Source organism: Abrus precatorius, unplaced genomic scaffold (assembly GCF_003935025.1).
Source record: "Abrus precatorius isolate BTA unplaced genomic scaffold, Abrus_2018 Scaffold9, whole genome shotgun sequence".
NCBI lineage: Eukaryota > Viridiplantae > Streptophyta > Magnoliopsida > Fabales > Fabaceae > Abrus > Abrus precatorius.
Genome location: NW_020874439.1, coordinates 14,249,833 through 14,268,912, shown reverse-complemented (window position 1 = coordinate 14,268,912; position 19,080 = coordinate 14,249,833). Strand labels below are relative to the sequence as shown.

At 34.1% G+C, this 19,080-nt stretch overlaps 1 protein-coding gene across 4 annotated transcripts; it reads right to left on the bottom strand.

Annotated features, from left to right (window-relative positions):
• Positions 1 to 10,817: 10,817 nt before the first annotated feature.
• Positions 10,818 to 18,882, bottom strand: LOC113849128 (isochorismate synthase 2, chloroplastic). 4 transcript variants are annotated; one of them, XM_027478786.1, is made up of 15 exons: positions 18,694 to 18,882; positions 18,152 to 18,561; positions 17,009 to 17,126; positions 16,790 to 16,906; positions 16,567 to 16,713; positions 16,374 to 16,448; positions 16,204 to 16,272; positions 15,757 to 15,875; positions 15,588 to 15,645; positions 15,031 to 15,141; positions 14,800 to 14,884; positions 14,177 to 14,274; positions 13,420 to 13,512; positions 12,635 to 12,709; positions 10,818 to 11,136 (listed from the first exon to the last, which is right to left on the bottom strand). In XM_027478786.1, exons 1-14 carry the CDS (start codon positions 18,805 to 18,807, stop codon positions 12,653 to 12,655), a joined length of 1,671 nt encoding a protein of 556 aa, XP_027334587.1. In that variant the 5' UTR covers positions 18,808 to 18,882; the 3' UTR covers positions 10,818 to 11,136; positions 12,635 to 12,652. The 4 variants fall into 4 exon arrangements, with proteins under 4 accessions (XP_027334587.1, XP_027334586.1, XP_027334588.1 ...); XM_027478785.1 differs by lacking the exon at positions 12,635 to 12,709 and having other exon boundaries at positions 10,917 to 11,136; positions 18,694 to 18,873; XM_027478787.1 differs by lacking the exons at positions 12,635 to 12,709; positions 16,204 to 16,272 and having other exon boundaries at positions 10,917 to 11,136; positions 18,694 to 18,873.
• Between the last annotated feature and the right edge of the window lie 198 nt (positions 18,883 to 19,080).

Genomic DNA, 19,080 nt, shown 5'->3' with positions numbered 1-19,080 from the left:
CCATTAATCGCATGCAATTATTTCCTGTTTTATGGCACTGGCCACACATCCAAGACAAAGAGAAAGGCACCACCTTTTCACTAACCACTCAAAATAACATCACCCTTTTCAATTTGTGGGACACGAAGGGTTTGAACCCGCTTCCGTCCACAACAAACCCTAGCCTCCAACGTGCATTAATTACCCACTCTTACCTAGGCCAAACCCCCATTTTGGTTACTCCATCATGATGAATGGCGTGTGGAGATGTGTGGATCACCTACGGCTTGCTTCTTTTACACTCTGTGCATTGAATGCTCTTGAGAAGGCGCATCACCTGCACCTGGACACCATGAGACGTGACTATTCAAGTGAGAAGGCGAAAGGGTGTGTCACTTTGCCTAACCTAACCCTAAAACCCTTCTTGTGCAACTCACCGCCAGCCTTTGGAAGACGAATGGGCAAAGCTTTAAGCCACACTAGATAAGAACACCTTCTAATCCTCACGCGCCCTTTTTCCCTTATTTTCAAAAACACTCTCAACCTCACCACTTCTCTTCTCTCTCGACACATTCTCACCCTCTCACAAAACCTCTACTCACCTTTTTCTCTAGTGGACAACACACTCCATCACCAACCTCAAGGAGGCGACAAAACACCAAGGACTCAAGTTGTGATCAAGATCCTGCTAGTGCCAAGACCAAGCCTTCCACTCTATCTCTCTTTCTCATACCAAACAAGGTTAGGGGAGCTCTTGTTTGCGCTTGAATGCATGTGGTTGTTCGTTAACTTGTAAACTCTGCATGCACTCTCTTCTTCTTGTTTTCGTCTCCGACCTTCATCAATTAGAATTTCATGCAAACCATTTTCCTTCATCTCGTGGTGATTCTATTTGGATGGTGTTTTAAAAATCCATGTTTTGTAACTTGCGTGAACTTGATTGAAGCTGAAATAGTTTTGCATGTTGATAATATTGAAATCTTTGTATGAATCCTTGTGTTCTTTTTGGTTTTCATCGACTACCCTCCTTCCTTTTTGTTTTAACTGAGGAACTACTCACCTTTTTCTCTCGGTTTGATTTTGTATGACCAAGGAACGCTTTTTCTTAACCATGAAAGAATTCTCCTACCACCTAATCACTATGTTACGAAAAATTTGTGGTAGAAATGAGTTGCATGTGTGATTAAACTTGTGGTTATTTCCATGATTCTTTGATGATCATTTTGTTTGTTAAGGTACATTTCGACTATGATGTTTCAACAAAATTTTTATAACTATCTCCATCTTCTCTCCTTTTTCTTTTATTCTTGGACCGTGAACGAATGGTCCTTTTATTCTTTGAACGTACCAGCTCTTATGAGCATGGATTTGGATATGTGGTTTGTGACCTTTGGGAATTTAATGTGCGTTCAAAAATGGTGTAAGGAGGATGCGGTTACGAAACTCTTTATGTGCATGATATAGAGGATGGAGAGTTAAGGTCACAGTCTAGCACAGCTGAGGGATGTGAGTGTTCAGGTTTGAGGGAAGAACCTTGGGGGTAGTGGAGGGGGGTTGCCCCAATGGTGCGGAATAGCTCACCGCGGCCGGGACACGTCGCCATCGAAACCTCCACTAATCCTGACGCGAGCAAGCATTACCGAGGATCGTGGAAGGACTCGTTCCTGAGGAACCGAAATGGTTAAGTTGGGAGAATATTCTTGATGGATTACATACAATGTGTGCTTGTAGGGAACGAGGGTCTCCGATCACCTTGACTGGAGGAATAGTGGGAACAAACTGAAGAAGTAGTGACGTTTCAATTACCTTGAGTATAATTATGATATGAGGAACTCATTCACTTTATTTGCGTTGTGGCTGTTTGATGAATATTATGTTATGATAATGTGATTATTGAACTATGAGTCAGTAGGTTCGTTACTATTATGCTGATTTTCTTACTTATTCGATTTTTGATAATTGAATGTATTGAGCTCACCCTTTCTGTTCTATTTTTGTCTGGTGTTGCGTCTTGTCTTGCTGTTGTTGTGTGTCGCATGAATGCATGGCAGATGGACCCACTCCGAGCGAGGATTTGGGGAGAGGATTCGGGAGGAAAGGAGGGATGGATCTACGACTCAGCAACGCGCCGCTTGACGTACCAGGGAATGGTCTCCATGTCCATGGGACCTCTCACTGAAGGCGAATGGAAGCCCAACTGGATGGACCACATTTTTGCCGAAATCTCCGTGCCCCTACCACCCGAACGGAGTATCATCATTCATACACCTCCCTCTTCTCCACCGTCTCATGAACCTCCCGCCAAACGTCTTAAGACTTTTGTGGATAAAGGTAAAACTATCATTGACCTTGACCCTGAACCCAGCCCCTGTCCTAGCCCTACTCCTGCGCCCACACCTGAATGGAAAGACATTGGAGTGGTTGCGTCTTCCGTCAGGCCAGTACCTCGTCAAGATCTCGATATTCAGGCGCCACCTACCGACGAAGCTGGACCTTCCACCCGACACCCTTCTCCACCACTGCCACCCACCTCGAGATCGCCACCGCCTACCATCGGTTGGATTGACAGCGACCCGGACGACTTGCACCCTCTCCTCGCCCTCAGCCTGTGGATGCTGCACCTGATTCTGATGAAATGGAATCTTATCCTAGTGAGGATTCCTTTCCACCAGAGTTTTATATGTAGATGTTTTATATTTTTTTTTTGTCATGGATGAACACTGCTCTTAAGTTTTATACTTTCCTTTCTTTTTGGGGGCTGTTTATAATTAATTTTGATTTTGTGCATATACGTCCCTAGTGTAAACGGTTCAAGGTAAATGAGAAGTCCTCAACAATGAGGAGTTCTCATTTACCTTGAACCGTTTACACTAGGGACGTATATGCACAAAATCAAAATTAATTATAAACAGCCCCCAAAAAGAAAGGAAAGTATAAAACTTAAGAGCAGTGTTCATCCATGACAAAAAAAAAATATAAAACATCTACATATAAAACTCTGGTGGAAAGGAATCCTCACTAGGATAAGATTCCATTTCATCAGAATCAGGTGCAGCATCCACAGGCTGAGGGCGAGGAGAGGGTGCAAGTCGTCCGGGTCGCTGTCAATCCAACCGATGGTAGGCGGTGGCGATCTCGAGGTGGGTGGCAGTGGTGGAGAAGGGTGTCGGGTGGAAGGTCCAGCTTCGTTGGTAGGTGGCGCCTGAATATCGAGATCTTGACGAGGTACTGGCCTGACGGAAGACGCAACCACTCCAATGTCTTTCCATTCAGGTGTGGGCGCAGGAGTAGGGCTAGGACAGGGGCTGGGTTCAGGGTCAAGGTCAATGATAGTTTTACCTTTATCCACAAAAGTCTTAAGACGTTTGGCGGGAGGTTCATGAGACGGTGGAGAAGAGGGAGGTGTATGAATGATGATACTCCGTTCGGGTGGTAGGGGCACGGAGATTTCGGCAAAAATGTGGTCCATCCAGTTGGGCTTCCATTCGCCTTCAGTGAGAGGTCCCATGGACATGGAGACCATTCCCTGGTACGTCAAGCGGCGCGTTGCTGAGTCGTAGATCCATCCCTCCTTTCCTCCCGAATCCTCTCCCCAAATCCTCGCTCGGAGTGGGTCCATCTGCCATGCATTCATGCGACACACAACAACAGCAAGACAAGACGCAACACCAGACAAAAATAGAACAGAAAGGGTGAGCTCAATACATTCAATTATCAAAAATCGAATAAGTAAGAAAATCAGCATAATAGTAACGAACCTACTGACTCATAGTTCAATAATCACATTATCATAACATAATATTCATCAAACAGCCACAACGCAAATAAAGTGAATGAGTTCCTCATATCATAATTATACTCAAGGTAATTGAAACGTCACTACTTCTTCAGTTTGTTCCCACTATTCCTCCAGTCAAGGTGATCGGAGACCCTCGTTCCCTACAAGCACACATTGTATGTAATCCATCAAGAATATTCTCCCAACTTAACCATTTCGGTTCCTCAGGAACGAGTCCTTCCACGATCCTCGGTAATGCTTGCTCGCGTCAGGATTAGTGGAGGTTTCGATGGCGACGTGTCCCGGCCGCGGTGAGCTATTCCGCACCATTGGGGCAACCCCCCTCCACTACCCCCAAGGTTCTTCCCTCAAACCTGAACACTCACATCCCTCAGCTGTGCTAGACTGTGACCTTAACTCTCCATCCTCCATATCATGCACATAAAGAGTTTCGTAACCGCATCCTCCTTACACCATTTTTGAACGCACATTAAATTCCCAAAGGTCACAAACCACATATCCAAATCCATGCTCATAAGAGCTGGTACGTTCAAAGAATAAAAGGACCATTCGTTCACGGTCCAAGAATAAAAGAAAAAGGAGAGAAGATGGAGATAGTTATAAAAATTTTGTTGAAACATCATAGTCGAAATGTACCTTAACAAACAAAATGATCATCAAAGAATCATGGAAATAACCACAAGTTTAATCACACATGCAACTCATTTCTACCACAAATTTTTCGTAACATAGTGATTAGGTGGTAGGAGAATTCTTTCATGGTTAAGAAAAAGCGTTCCTTGGTCATACAAAATCAAACCGAGAGAAAAAGGTGAGTAGTTCCTCAGTTAAAACAAAAAGGAAGGAGGGTAGTCGATGAAAACCAAAAAGAACACAAGGATTCATACAAAGATTTCAATATTATCAACATGCAAAACTATTTCAGCTTCAATCAAGTTCACGCAAGTTACAAAACATGGATTTTTAAAACACCATCCAAATAGAATCACCACGAGATGAAGGAAAATGGTTTGCATGAAATTCTAATTGATGAAGGTCGGAGACGAAAACAAGAAGAAGAGAGTGCATGCAGAGTTTACAAGTTAACGAACAACCACATGCATTCAAGCGCAAACAAGAGCTCCCCTAACCTTGTTTGGTATGAGAAAGAGAGATAGAGTGGAAGGCTTGGTCTTGGCACTAGCAGGATCTTGATCACAACTTGAGTCCTTGGTGTTTTGTCGCCTCCTTGAGGTTGGTGATGGAGTGTGTTGTCCACTAGAGAAAAAGGTGAGTAGAGGTTTTGTGAGAGGGTGAGAATGTGTCGAGAGAGAAGAGAAGTGGTGAGGTTGAGAGTGTTTTTGAAAATAAGGGAAAAAGGGCGCGTGAGGATTAGAAGGTGTTCTTATCTAGTGTGGCTTAAAGCTTTGCCCATTCGTCTTCCAAAGGCTGGCGGTGAGTTGCACAAGAAGGGTTTTAGGGTTAGGTTAGGCAAAGTGACACACCCTTTCGCCTTCTCACTTGAATAGTCACGTCTCATGGTGTCCAGGTGCAGGTGATGCGCCTTCTCAAGAGCATTCAATGCACAGAGTGTAAAAGAAGCAAGCCGTAGGTGATCCACACATCTCCACACGCCATTCATCATGATGGAGTAACCAAAATGGGGGTTTGGCCTAGGTAAGAGTGGGTAATTAATGCACGTTGGAGGCTAGGGTTTGTTGTGGACGGAAGCGGGTTCAAACCCTTCGTGTCCCACAAATTGAAAAGGGTGATGTTATTTTGAGTGGTTAGTGAAAAGGTGGTGCCTTTCTCTTTGTCTTGGATGTGTGGCCAGTGCCATAAAACAGGAAATAATTGCATGCGATTAATGGAGCATAATTTCCAGAAATATGTTGCTAAGTTTTTGGCTGTACATTAAGTGCAGGTTGGCGGCTAGGTCAACTCCAGAAGGAAGTTGAGTAGGTTTTTCCTTTGTTTTTCTCATGAGGTTAAATGCGGTTAAGAGGTAAATTAGGTAACTTTAATGATGGTTTAAATGAGGCAGGAGAGGCCCCTCGGTTTTAAGCAATTTAAAACATGGTTATTAGGAACAAAATAATGTGAATGATTGATTGTTTTCGGTAATGCCATGCAATTAATGCAGGGTGGCTACTTAAATTTTCTGATGGAAGGTGGCGCCACTTTTGGCCATGCATTCACACAAATCTCCCTAGGGTTTTACCATAAATACAAGGTAATTAAGGAAGGAATATATATAGTTGATGTCAGGCACGGTTCTGGGGAATTAATTGCCTCAGGTGGAACGTTTCAAGCTGATTGGCACGCCCACTAAATGCATGTAACCGATTGGATTAATGTGGAGGGAATCAAGCAGGCGCCTTTTCACTCCCCTATGGTATTTAATGTAGGTGGGTAATTAAGGGAGTTTAATGGCGGTTAAATGAGGAAATGGGGGGTTTCTTCGAGTAAATGAAAAGGCAAGGGTATCTTCTCTAATTAACTACAAGATTCTCGCTAATTTATGATTAATAACCTACCTTAATTAAATGTGCACGAGAATATGGAAAGTTTATAATTAAGGAAAGGAATAAAACTCCATCCTCGTCTACACCTAATTAGAGTAACTAGGGAATTGATAATTGTATTAAGTGCAATTATTTAGGCTCAGAATCTAGGTCATTATGGCCAGTGTCTTTCTCTTTCCTACATAAACAAATAACGAAAATCTGATTACCTTATTTAAAAGAGGGGTATTAAATAAAATCATGAGGCGCATTAATGAATAAGGTGGCAATTATGTGTAAGTGCCGAGAATATGGAAAGTTTCCTTCTAGAAAAGGATTGGGGCTTTAAATTTTCGGTTGCACTATATATAAAAAAAAAAAAGGAAAGTTTTTAAATAAGATCCAATCAAAATATGGCAGTCCAAGAGGTGGCGGCTGTATTTATTTAGGGTAACCTGGAACAATGGAATTGCATTAAGTATACTTAATTTGGAGCTAGAATCCTAGGCTATTAAATTCGATTCTCCCCCCCCTGGACATGAATGAATTTTCGGTTACTAGCACTAAATGAGGAAAGATTAAAACTTGCCTCTTGGGTCCTTTGTAGTACACGTGACTTGTAGGGTAAAAAAAATAGATGATGGCTCTCATTAATGGTCTAACTTAGTGTGCATGGTACCAGAATACTGGAAGATTTAAGTACATCCACTATTAGAACCTAATGAACATTCAATATAAATAAAGAAAGTTACACGTGCAGTTCCACTTAAATTTAAGAAAGCACATCACACAATCAAATAATAAGAATTAAAAGAACTATGTAACATTAATAACAATCATCAGGGGAATGAAAGAAATAGGGTCCATTCATCTGACTCAAAAGACTATCTCGCCCCCAGGCTAATCTCACTAACCTTGGGTTAAGTCAAGGTAACTTGATCACATAATCATATAGACATACACATACGAAATTAACTAAACACACCCTGGGAGAAATAATTGTGCTAGCAGGGAACATAATATGATTAAACAGTTGTAGCAAGAACTAAACTAGAGTACTAAAAATCAAACAAAAGAGTCACTAATTAATAATTAACACTCTCTGCCATGTAGACCGAAATTTGGGATGTTACATGATTGAGAAAGATAATCTTAAAGACACACACAAAAAATGGAAAGAAGACCAAATATACTGATTTGGTTCTTGAAGTTTTGGAGTGAGTAGTATTTTAAAACACATTTTAATGGTTAAAATATTTTTTATTTATTTTTCCTCTATCATTACTTTATACTAATTAAAGGTTATATCATATTGAATCTGTTTCATAAGAATCAAAGAATTATTTTCACTTTATAGGAGGAGTTTGTTTATCAGATGGTTAATTTTTAAATAGAAAAAATTCTAATGCTTTACTTTTTGTGGTTATTCAATTATGTAAAATGAAAATATTTGGTGGCATGATTTATTTATTTATTTTTATCTATATTGAACTTATTTTAATTGTGTGATAGTTATTGTTATCAACAAATTATATTTCATGGTTCTTTTAGGAACTTTAAGCATATCAAATGTTTATAATGAGACAAAGTTGACTATTGATTACAAGAATAAGTATTTTTTAATTATTTTTTATTTATAGAGGTATCATTATGTTTTGTATGATGTTTATTATTTTTGTTAACTTATAAGCTATCCTATTTGTGATATAGGATGAATGAAAATGATGCAAGTATAAGTCAAATATTAAGTGAGATGTTAGGGCACTCTTTTGTTTCAATGAAAGATGATTTGCTCCAAACTCAATGAAAGAACATACATAAAATAATTAAGATAAATTATATATGTTTTGTATTGAAATAATCATGTGAAGTGTATATAATTTTTTAATTCATAAAAATATTAATTTGAAATTTCATTTTTAAAAAGTTGAATTTGCTGTTATTCTTGCCTAAGTTATTAAAAATTTAATATGAGAAGGGATTAAAGATTGAAAATATTTTGATGGTCAGTTATATGTAGCAATCTCCATGGTAATCAATCAAAAAGGATTAAAGATCCTTATATAAAATTGTGATGGAAAAAGTACGAAAAGTATTGCAAATGTAATGTACAAGAAAATTTTTTGAAATTTAAATTAAGTTTATTATAAAAAAATTCTTTTTTAATTAATATTAATATGTTAATATAAAAGTAAAATAACTTTATAAAATTATATATTATATTTCTTTTATTCAAATAGTTAATAATTTTTTTATTAATAATAATTCATATGCACTAATTAATTTCAAATTTTAAAATAACTTAAAAATTATCATAAAAATTTTATTTTATAATTAATAATTAAAATATTATATTATGATGTAATAATTTATCTGTGAATCCCATGATTCACCCTACCAGTAGATGTGATATGGAGTGTTTTATAACATAACTTCAGCAAAAATGTATAGTATTAATTATATATATAATGAGATATAAAGAAGCTTCTCAATAAATAATTTTGATGATATTCATGATATTCTAAAATCTCTACCACTTATATAAGACAAGTTGATAATAATAGAGATGACAACAGGTAAAATATATGGATACCTACAAAATTTATCCACAATAGGTGGGAATGGATGCAAGTATAGGTATTGAAGTATATATATATATATATATATATTATGCTACTTATGTAAAATTTTATTTATGTTTAAACTTTGTTCTATAACTATGTATTAAATTTTTTATTATTATACAACTTATGTAAAGTTATATAAGATTAATATAAAAATATATTTTGTAATAAAGTAAACAAAAAATAATTATTTTGGTTCATATTTTTAATAAAAAATTTTATTTATTATTTTATATTATTCAACTAGGCTAATATAATTTAATTATTACATGATTAATATGAGATTTAATTTTTTTTTTAAAAATTATTTATATATGACACATATAAAATATTTTTCACATAAATATTTTTTTAATAAAATTATATTGATATTTAAATCATAAAGTGAATAATAAATAATAAGCAAATGTAAATATTTTAAATTTTACAATCACTTACTATTACCGTAAGCTTAGAATTATTATTTATTGATAATATTTAAATTTTATTTTTTATATTTCAATTTAAAATAATATTTTCTTATGTAACATGTATAATGCAACATATATATTACAAGCACAACTATAATATATTGAATCTAAATAATATTATTATTACCATTTATTTATATTCAAAGAAGTTTTTGAAAAGATATAAAATATAAAAATATTGTTAATTCTTATTTATTAATTTTTTGGATAAAAAAGTATAAATTTTTTATATATATGTATATTTTTTTAATTATAAAATTTTGTTGTAATCATTTATCTTTTATTCAAATTCTTTCTTTTAAAATATATATATGTTATAAATATTTAATTTATTAAAATTATTTTTCAAAAAATTTGTATTTTTGAAAAAATACTTTTGTGTAATTCTTGAGTTAAAAATACTAATATATATTATTTTAATAAAATATATTATTTTTCTTACAATTTCATATTCAAAAGTTAAAAAAGAAAAAGTGTTATGTGTCCACTTCTTGCTATCGTTTAATACTTAAACTTCTCTACCCTAACCTTACTTTCATTTTCAATGTCTACTTCATTCAAACCTATTGCAGCAACTATGAACCATTATTCATTAGAGTTAATTGTCAAGGCTACTACAAAAGGTTACCAAGTGATTCCAAATGAGAGGCCACCTATTGTGTAGATCCATCTCTTCGTCACCCTGTTGTTGTTGCATGATTGTATTTCACACAAGACACGGTTATCATCCACAAATAACTTGTGTATTTAATTTTTCTTGTGATTTTTAAAAATTTTAGTTTAGAAAGTTATTGTATTATGATACATTTAATACTTGTGATCTTTAAATATATTATGCTATTTATGTGAAGCTATATAAGTATATTTTTCTATATAAATAATTTTTTTCTCAAATAAATACGACTATGGGTATGCAGGTACCCCGAGAATAAAGTATGAGAATTAATGTTACTATCCATACAAATACGAAACTAAGTTTGTGTATTCTTTTAAAATGAAGATATGGGGATAGGTATCCTACCCATTACTATTAATGAATAGAATTTTAAGGTGAATAAGACTTTATCACAGGAAATAAATAAATTTTAGATTGACGAGTTCTTAAGTCCGACAATCAAAGCATTGTTTTGCATAAATTAGTTCTATAAATCCACTTAAAATGTGAATTTATGATTGGGCGAGATAACAACGGTAATCTTTTTGCAGCCATGACAAAAAACATGTATTCCCACTCCAAATCACCCTATTGTTGTGCTGCTTTACAATGGTCACGGGATCTATGTTGCCAAAACTCACAAGTTTGTATGTAGTTGAGACTCACTACTTCCTACTTAAACAAGCACGGGGAAGTTCAAGATTACGCTTTTGTAATCACCGTTAATGGCTTAATGAAATGCCAAAATTACATGCAAACGCCTTCATTTCACCTTATTTGCAAAGTTCGTTGCAAGCATTGTATTGACAAAGTAGTTTTTGATTTGGTGGTATGCCCAAATATATTCTTACATCATAATGTTTTTGTTCTACCTTAAGAGTAAATCCCTAACACATAATACCAGTATTAGGGGAAAAAATTGCAGTATTTGACTTCTTAACCAATATAAGTATTACTAGTTTTGTTGAATTTACTTAAATGAGCAAGAAATCAAACCATTATATAAACAACTAATTCGTTAGTCCAAAGCTCCACTTCAGAATTGCCAATCTTAATAATCTATTAGGTTCCACGCTGACATGAGGAAGCAACAAAATCCAAAGCAAGGAGATAGCATAATCCCTAACTGCAAGACCAAGAAAAGAATTAGCCATTCAATTGTCCTTTTAAACTTAATGAAATGTTATATTACTCTTTATACTAGTTCGCAAAAATAGTGCAAACTGGATAATAACATGTTTTATAGTTCATTATTATAATGAAACATGATCTAAGCTTGTGCTAATACATACAATGAAAGCCTTGACACTGCCAGTCTGTTAGTGTTTTTAAGAGGAAATAATATTTACTTTTCAAAAGGTCTCTCAAAAAGTTGTATAAAGTAAACAATTATATGGTAAAAAAGTATTTTACCTTCCTAATTTTTGCACTTTCCATCCTCAAATAAAATTAAGTACAATATTTAATTTATCATAATTATTATAATTTTTACTTGCACCTATTTTTAAAAATAAATTTTATGAAATATGCTATACAATTATTTGACGAATGTTTCGAGGTAAAAATGTTTTGCTACAAATCTAAATTTATATATTTCATTACTTTTACAAGTAATCATCGACTAATAGGGAAAAACTAAGAATTAAAGAAAAATGGTAAAAGAATTTTAATGATCATTAGAAGTTCATCATTTTTTTTGTGTCATTTAGAACTTCTATCTCGTTCTAAAAACATAGAGCTTAATACAATTAGGGTGTATTGTGCTTAATTTTAACTTTAGAACTGTGCTTATCTTTAAAATTAGAGCACATTCCGTTAAAATTAACTTTGAAATTGAATGACACGTTGATTAAAATAAATTAAGGTATTGTGTTTAATTTTATGTAGAAGGATAGAAAGTGCAATTAGAATAATCAAATAGGGATGGTAAATACTTTTTACCCGAATTAGATTCTTAAAATAAGCTCAACTTAATGTGTACTTAAATTTACTTGTAACACACATTAATCATTAATGTCTCAAATTGATCAACTACAAGTAAAAGCTATATTTCAGTTGTAAATCAAAACAATTTAGGCATTCATACATTCTTTTATTTATTTTGTTGTTTGGGAAGGGAAGTTTTGGAGGGAAGGAGAAGAAAAGATAAATTTTGTATTTTAAATAAATATATTTAAAATTAATATTTTTTAAAAAACAAAATACATAAAATAATATATTAACATAAATTTAATGTATTAATCATGCATTTATTATAATAAATTATGTATAATTATTTTAATTTAAAATAAAAAATATATATGTTCTCTCTTTTCTCTTTCAAAAACCTGTTTCAAACATACTCTAAATGAATCTTCGGGTTGACACAGAAAAATCATCAATCATTATTATGCTTTGCCCAACAGGTCTTACAATCGAAGCTAGGCATCAAAATTATCTTTCTGAAAATTTTAGATGTTTTCATTACCAGTTATATTTGACTATATTGCAAAAATGTAAAAGTACTGCTTGATTCCAAAAGATAAAATTTGAAAGCATTGGGGATTACCAAAAATAATATAAATGAAAAGAACGACTATTAAAGAACTTCATCAGCATAAATTGTCAATTAATTGCAGGCTAACCTTATCAATTGATGGAACTCATTTACAGTCTACCTTTTGTCTCTGAGGCAAGTCAAGTTTGAGCAACTTGGTGAACTGCAAAATATTACATTGAGTGAAGCAATGAATCTGTTTACAATGGTGCACAGAAATCATGTCAAGTACGTTACTTTAATTTATCTTAAAATATTAATGAATTGGAAACAATAAAGTATTAATTATACTTTTGCAATTAATACTCACATTTATTAATATCTCACCTAAATACATAGATTCATAACTACATTTTAACTGATTTAATAAAGATATTTTGGTCAAAGAGAGTCATTTATCATAGTAACTTACATAATTAATAATTTTTAAAGAAGGGTGTGTATTACTCCGTCCGATATTTTTTTTTTATAAAAATAAATAATTAATTCATATAATGAAAAGTAATTAATTATATATCATACATTTATAGTGCATTTCAAAAATATCCATTATGATAAATAGTCAAATTAATGACACACATTAAATGGATTTACTCATATGATAGCAAGTGAATGTCTCCTTAATACAAATCTCATAATAAATAAGGATATAAAAAGAACTTAACAATTAATGCATCTGAAAATAAAGGTTTCTTGGTTATAATTAGAAAAAGAAAAATAGTGATAATTGTTTTTAATAAAAGGACTGGAGAGAGTAGTGTAGGAGACAAATGATGAGATAGTAGAGTGACAAACTTTTGTAGAAAGCATGTGCTCTAAACTAATGGCCACGCGTGAATTCACACCCACACTTAGATGCATTCACAGACACACCTGAGATGTCTTGAGTTCTAGCTCATACCACTCCAAGTAGGGACTGCTTCCTTCAACTATCCCTGTTCCAGCATATATAAATGCTCCCATATCCTATAACAAAAGCTTGCCAATTTGTGACTTGATGGTAAGAACAGCTTCAATAAAATTGTGTGTGATTTGGTTTCAAAAATTCAAACTTGAGTGTTGATACTAATAATGAGATTTCTGAAATTCATGGGAATTCAGAGTTCTTTTCCACAATTTTACCAAAGGGACAAAAGGGGTTTGTAGGAAGCTAGCAAATCAATTTCAACAAAAGGAAAAACACTCTTCGAGTGCTAACTGCTGCTGAAACTTGAGGGGGGAAAAAACGCTACTACTACCCAAGATGCATACTAATATTAATGGAGTGATATTTATTTCATAGAAAGTAATGTTTAATGATATATAGATTAACGGAGTGTTTAAAAGAGGTTATGGGAAACTTTTGAAAAGCTCTTTTTGGCTTATTTTAACAATTTTTTCGATCAAATTTATAAGAGATTATTGGATAAGTGTTTCATTAAACTAATTACTCAAACATAACCTAAATCAAATGCTTTTACTGCAACAAAACTACTTAAACAATATTAATATCACTTTTACCCCTGATTTATATAGGTGCTGCTGGTAAAGTGAATCATTTTGGACCATAATCAAAATCGTCTGAAAGTCTCAAGTCTCAACCTATGCAAACTGAATTAGTCATTAAGAGAGCTCAAATTATATAGCTAACCTTCTTTACCAATGCTGACCTGATGCCAACGGCAAACTCACTCTCTCCTCCTCCAAACCAACCAACAGGTCCAGCATACATCCCTCGATCAAATACTTCTGCACATTGTGTTTGACAACAAGTAAAATTTATCCTACTGAACAGAAGTCATAACTTCATAAACAGAATGTGAAACATTTACCAAATACTTGTGCATTATATTCACCTTGTTTATACCATCAAAACATTTCACAAGAAAATATATCAATGTACTACACCGACTTCACCAAAATTGAATTAACCTAAGTACACTTAATAATGTCTTCAATCATCAAATTCATTAAATCAGCGATATATCACATTATATACCAACTCTGACTTCTGTTTTCATCACTTTATTACCAAATAACATTACAATTCCCCTAAATTTTCAGGCATTGCCGGAATTTCATGTCTTGGTACAACTGTACAAGAAATGTTCTTTCAGTTTCTGCCATTAGTTTAAAAGAATATAACTTTTCAACACAAGTTATATGACTTTTTATTCCCAAAAGCAAAACATAATAGCTCAGGTTAAAAATTATTTAAAACAAGAAAAAATTTGATTGCATTATAATCATGAGTGTATTGGAAAATGGATGTACCTGTTTCTGCAATTAAAAGTTGAGCCTCTTCTGTTGGAAACCCACAAACCGCTGGACTTGGGTGAAGGGATGACAGAATTTCAAACTGACAAATTTAAAAAGAAAATGAAATGGTGAAACGAACTATTTATATGGTGAGTTCCTTTTTTATATTTGAGAAAATTAAGTTAAAGCATCTTAAGGAATGCTAATGGAATTTGTGTATTTGGCACTGAATTGTGTGATGGTTACCTCATCTTCTTCACTTCTTAACCTTCCAGTTAACTGAGCAAATAAATGTTGAATCCTGGGGAGTTTTCTTATCATTTTATTTGGCTTGATAACAACCTTTTCACATACTGCCTGCAAAAATCATGGTAAACAAGGAAGTTCTTAAACAAGATATGGAGATGCAAGAGTAATATGAAAAATGAAACAGCATGTTTGAGTGTGGCATTACACAGTTCAGACTTCATCATATCATGGACAACTTAGCTTCAATGTTTTAGTTAGATAAACTTCAGCAGTTAACCTACTCTTTGTTCTTAGTCAGATTCTATACATTGGCAGAGCGTGGCTAACAATATCATCCACACATGATTCTTGAAGTTTATATCATACAAGCAATAATCATTTTACTAAAAAAAAAAAAAAAATCTCTTCCTTCAATCTAATGCTCTCATTGACTATGAATATCAAAGGGCTCAAGGAAATATTCATTTAGAAACAAGATCAAACATGCAGAGGAAATATCTTCTAAAATGATAAGCAATACATGTTTATAGTAAAAATTACAAGAATAAGCTCACCTCTAATTTTCTTCTTATAGTGTCTCTCACTATGGTAAACTCAATGTCATCCTTTGGACTGTAAACATATGACAGAAACTTAAACAACAAAAATATTGAGGTAGACATAAATGTAAACAGTGGAATTCACAAGCATAAGGGAAAGTATGTCTAAAGCAACAAGTTATACCTGGTAAGTAAATCAAGCTCAATTTGACGGTCTAATGCTTGTGACTCTCCTCTAGCACGGGTTCCAGCCAAAGCCTCGCTAGTAATGTGGAGCCATTTTCTGTGAAATAGTTGCTCTGGCTATTCATCAAGTTCATAAAAATTAAAATTGAAACACAGGAGAAAATGTGTCATTGCTGATTCAATTCAGAAAACAGTTCTCAAAAAAGTTATCCGCATAATGACTTTTAGTGTAAACAAAATTAAGCTATTAACCAAAATTTATAAAATTTAATTAGAAAGTCACTTATTAAATTATTCGAAATCCACTTTGTAGGCTTATTTTGAGGTATATTCAGGACAATGGCATGATTCATGACATAGCATACAACGATATGTTGGTAAGAATATATAAGACCATCCTTGTTTATAATTAATTGTCAGAAAGACAGAAACATGGCACACTTACTGTGTTCCCAATGAATGCTGGTGCATTTGGTGGCTGAAGGAAAAACTGATAAGCATTTTCACCTTCAACCTAGAATAGTTTTGATGGAGACATAAGAAATTTGCCACTACATATTATAAAGATACCACTGGTCAATATAAAGGGGCAAAGGAGAAAATAGAGACTAATACCTTTAAGCAAGCTAACCATGTAATAGGATCAATATCAGCAGTAGGCACTACTCTAGTGCTTCGAGCTAGCACAACCTGAGTTTCCAATTTGGAAAAAGAAACTGAAATTTCAAAAGAACTCTTGAAACAAAACATGTGATCAAAAGAAGTAAAGAAAGTTAGACAGAAATGAAGAGCATGAGATGTAGGTTACCTTGGCTAATAAGGAGTCATTTTGTTCTATCATCTGCAAAGCTCTGTTAACAGCAAGGTCCCAGTCTACTTTACTGGGAGTGTTATGGATTCTTAATATTAGTGTCGGAGGAGTTTGTTTTGGAAACTTCACAATTGAAGAAGAAACCTGAAGCACAAAGATGTAGCGTTTGAACAAAATCTTTGGCTTAATAACTTAAAGTACACCACCTATTTGCACTCACTTTGCAAAGTGTTTCTTGGAGTGAATTGATTGCATTCTCCCATGACCAAGAAAGATCATTATCCCAAGCAATAGTTATGGTAAGCATTGATCCTCCTTCAAGCTCATTAAACTCAACCTGTCATTTTTTTTTGGCTTGGTATCTCTAGCTGCTGATGCTATTAAAACTAACACACATGGAATAGCAAATTAGTGTTTGGAAAGAAAACCATGTATGCACCTGAGGAATCATGAAGTAGAAAGAACCAAAATCCAGCCACTCTGATGACACCTTAGCTTTTGCATTGAAACGGATAGCTCCATATGCACGGATTAAAGGGCATCTCTCAGAAAGAAACCTTGAAAGTGAAAGCTTTTAAGAATCAAAAGCTAAAACTAAAAACCTCTAACAGATTTTGAGGTTCTATTCTATTTATCACAGTTGGAGGAATAAATTTTGCACAGTAACAGTTGCTGTAGATTATTAGGCAGTAGTATGCAGATAATTTTAACAGTATAGTTAGATTTAAGAGGATCGTATAATTAAAACCTTTTAATTGGTGACTCATGGCTTATCAAATTCAAGACAACCAAACACAAGACTTGACAGTTTATTGCCAAAGACTTGGCTAGTGTGCATTACGTATTCAGAAGAATTTGAAAAGGTAAATTTTAGTTGGCAGAAGAATCATTTCTCAACAGATGCAGAGTAACGTTAATTGCAGTAAGATGTAGCTCATCTCCACCAAATCATTTCAACTGGCTCAATTGGCATTAGTCTAGGTACAAATATTGAAGGTCTTAAAAAGCAAAAAACAAAATCATTTCGAATCATCCATCCCTTTTATTGGTCTAAATTCTTCCCTCGGACTCTTCCCTGAAAATAATTCTATCTTTTACACGGCAACACTTTCTTTCTTAATATTATTAGTTCATTTTTACAAATCTTATAAACGAATGCCTAATGAGCTTCATTAAAAGTCATGATGAGAACGAATTGGCAACACAACTTCATAAAAAAATTTCACTTTGAATTCCTAAATTAATTTTCCTTAATTGCATTCTCCTAATTTTATTGGCGTATTAACTTTCAATTAGGGGGATAGGAACTACTAATTTGACTCTCCTACCACTTGCATTGCTAAGTAAAGTCATCTATGACTATTTAACAGTTTCTAATTTCGATTTAGCTAACAACCAAGCACTAATATCCTAAGAGCACCCAACAATAAATACATTTAATTAAATATTTTGTAATTACTTAAAAAGAACATATTAAAAAATTCTCATGTTTTTATATAACAATTTTTAAAAAAATATTATGCCTTTACAAATTACTGAAGAGAAAATATTTACTTAAGAGGTCCAAACTCTTTTCAATTACCTCCTTATAGATATCCAATCCCAATAGGAAAAGGGATGTGGTCGAGAAAAGAAAACAGCTGAACCCACACCAGCAACACTAACCAAGTTCCCTCCAATGCAAGGACTATGTTCCCTGCCAGAGAAGAAGCAACGAGGAAGCAGAAGGTGGTTCTGTGAATGGAGCCAATCAATGGCTTCAACATGCTCTTCAATAGGCACCTGCATCCTTACTATGCCAGAAGAGGCACCAAATGGAGCCTCTAATTTCAGCTCCGAAATAGCAGTGTTGAGACTATACATAGCCATTGCAGGTGATGCAACTGGTGCCAACGTGCGAGTTTCTATAGTGCCAACAGGGTCTCTGGCATTTTGATGTTGCCCTTCCCTGCAACCGTTCATTGAAAGGTAGCATCCCTGACACATAGCTCTCTAAACCAAAAAAAAAATAATAAATAAAGGAAAAAAAAAAAACACACAAACATAGGATTAATTCTCATTGTTGTTAACGTTGTAGGACATGTATGTTTGGGTTGTGGAGGACAAGTGAGTTTGTTGCATTACGTGGTAGTGGATGAAGTACAAGGAGTGTTGCCTCTTGGAAACAGGAGGTACGAGGATGTTGGTGCTTTTCTTTGCGGTGGTGAAATGTGTGAGGCACTTGTGGATCGTTGCCATGAGTTTGCTATGTGTGAGGGAGCATGAGTGAGAGAAAACGGTGACTTGTGTTGTGGCAAAGTGGCGATGGGGATATGAAATGATATGGTTGGGTGGGGGGTGGATGAGTTTTAACTTTGGAAAGATTGCATTCGTGATTTCATTTGGATAGCAGTTCATCCGTAAATGTGACACGTGATATGTTAATATGCAATTCAATGTTTTCCTTCTTCTCTCCCTCCTAAGCCTCAAAAACTACGACTACCTTTTTCTTTCTTTCCCAAGTAAAATCAT

What these genes read in the sequence shown, in the direction of transcription:
- LOC113849128 (XM_027478785.1), bottom strand. Translation starts at nt 18,807, where the DNA reads ATGGCAACGATCCACAAGTGCCTCACACATTTCACCACCGCAAAGAAA. An exon ending in ATGACTCCTTATTAGCCAAG is followed by an intron (nt 16,449 to 16,566) that starts GTAACCTACATC and finishes TTGGAAACTCAG; the next exon opens with GTTGTGCTAGCTCGAAGCAC. An exon ending in TAGAACTCAAGACATCTCAG is followed by an intron (nt 11,137 to 13,419) that starts GTGTGTCTGTGA and finishes TTGGTCTTGCAG; the next exon opens with TTAGGGATTATGCTATCTCC.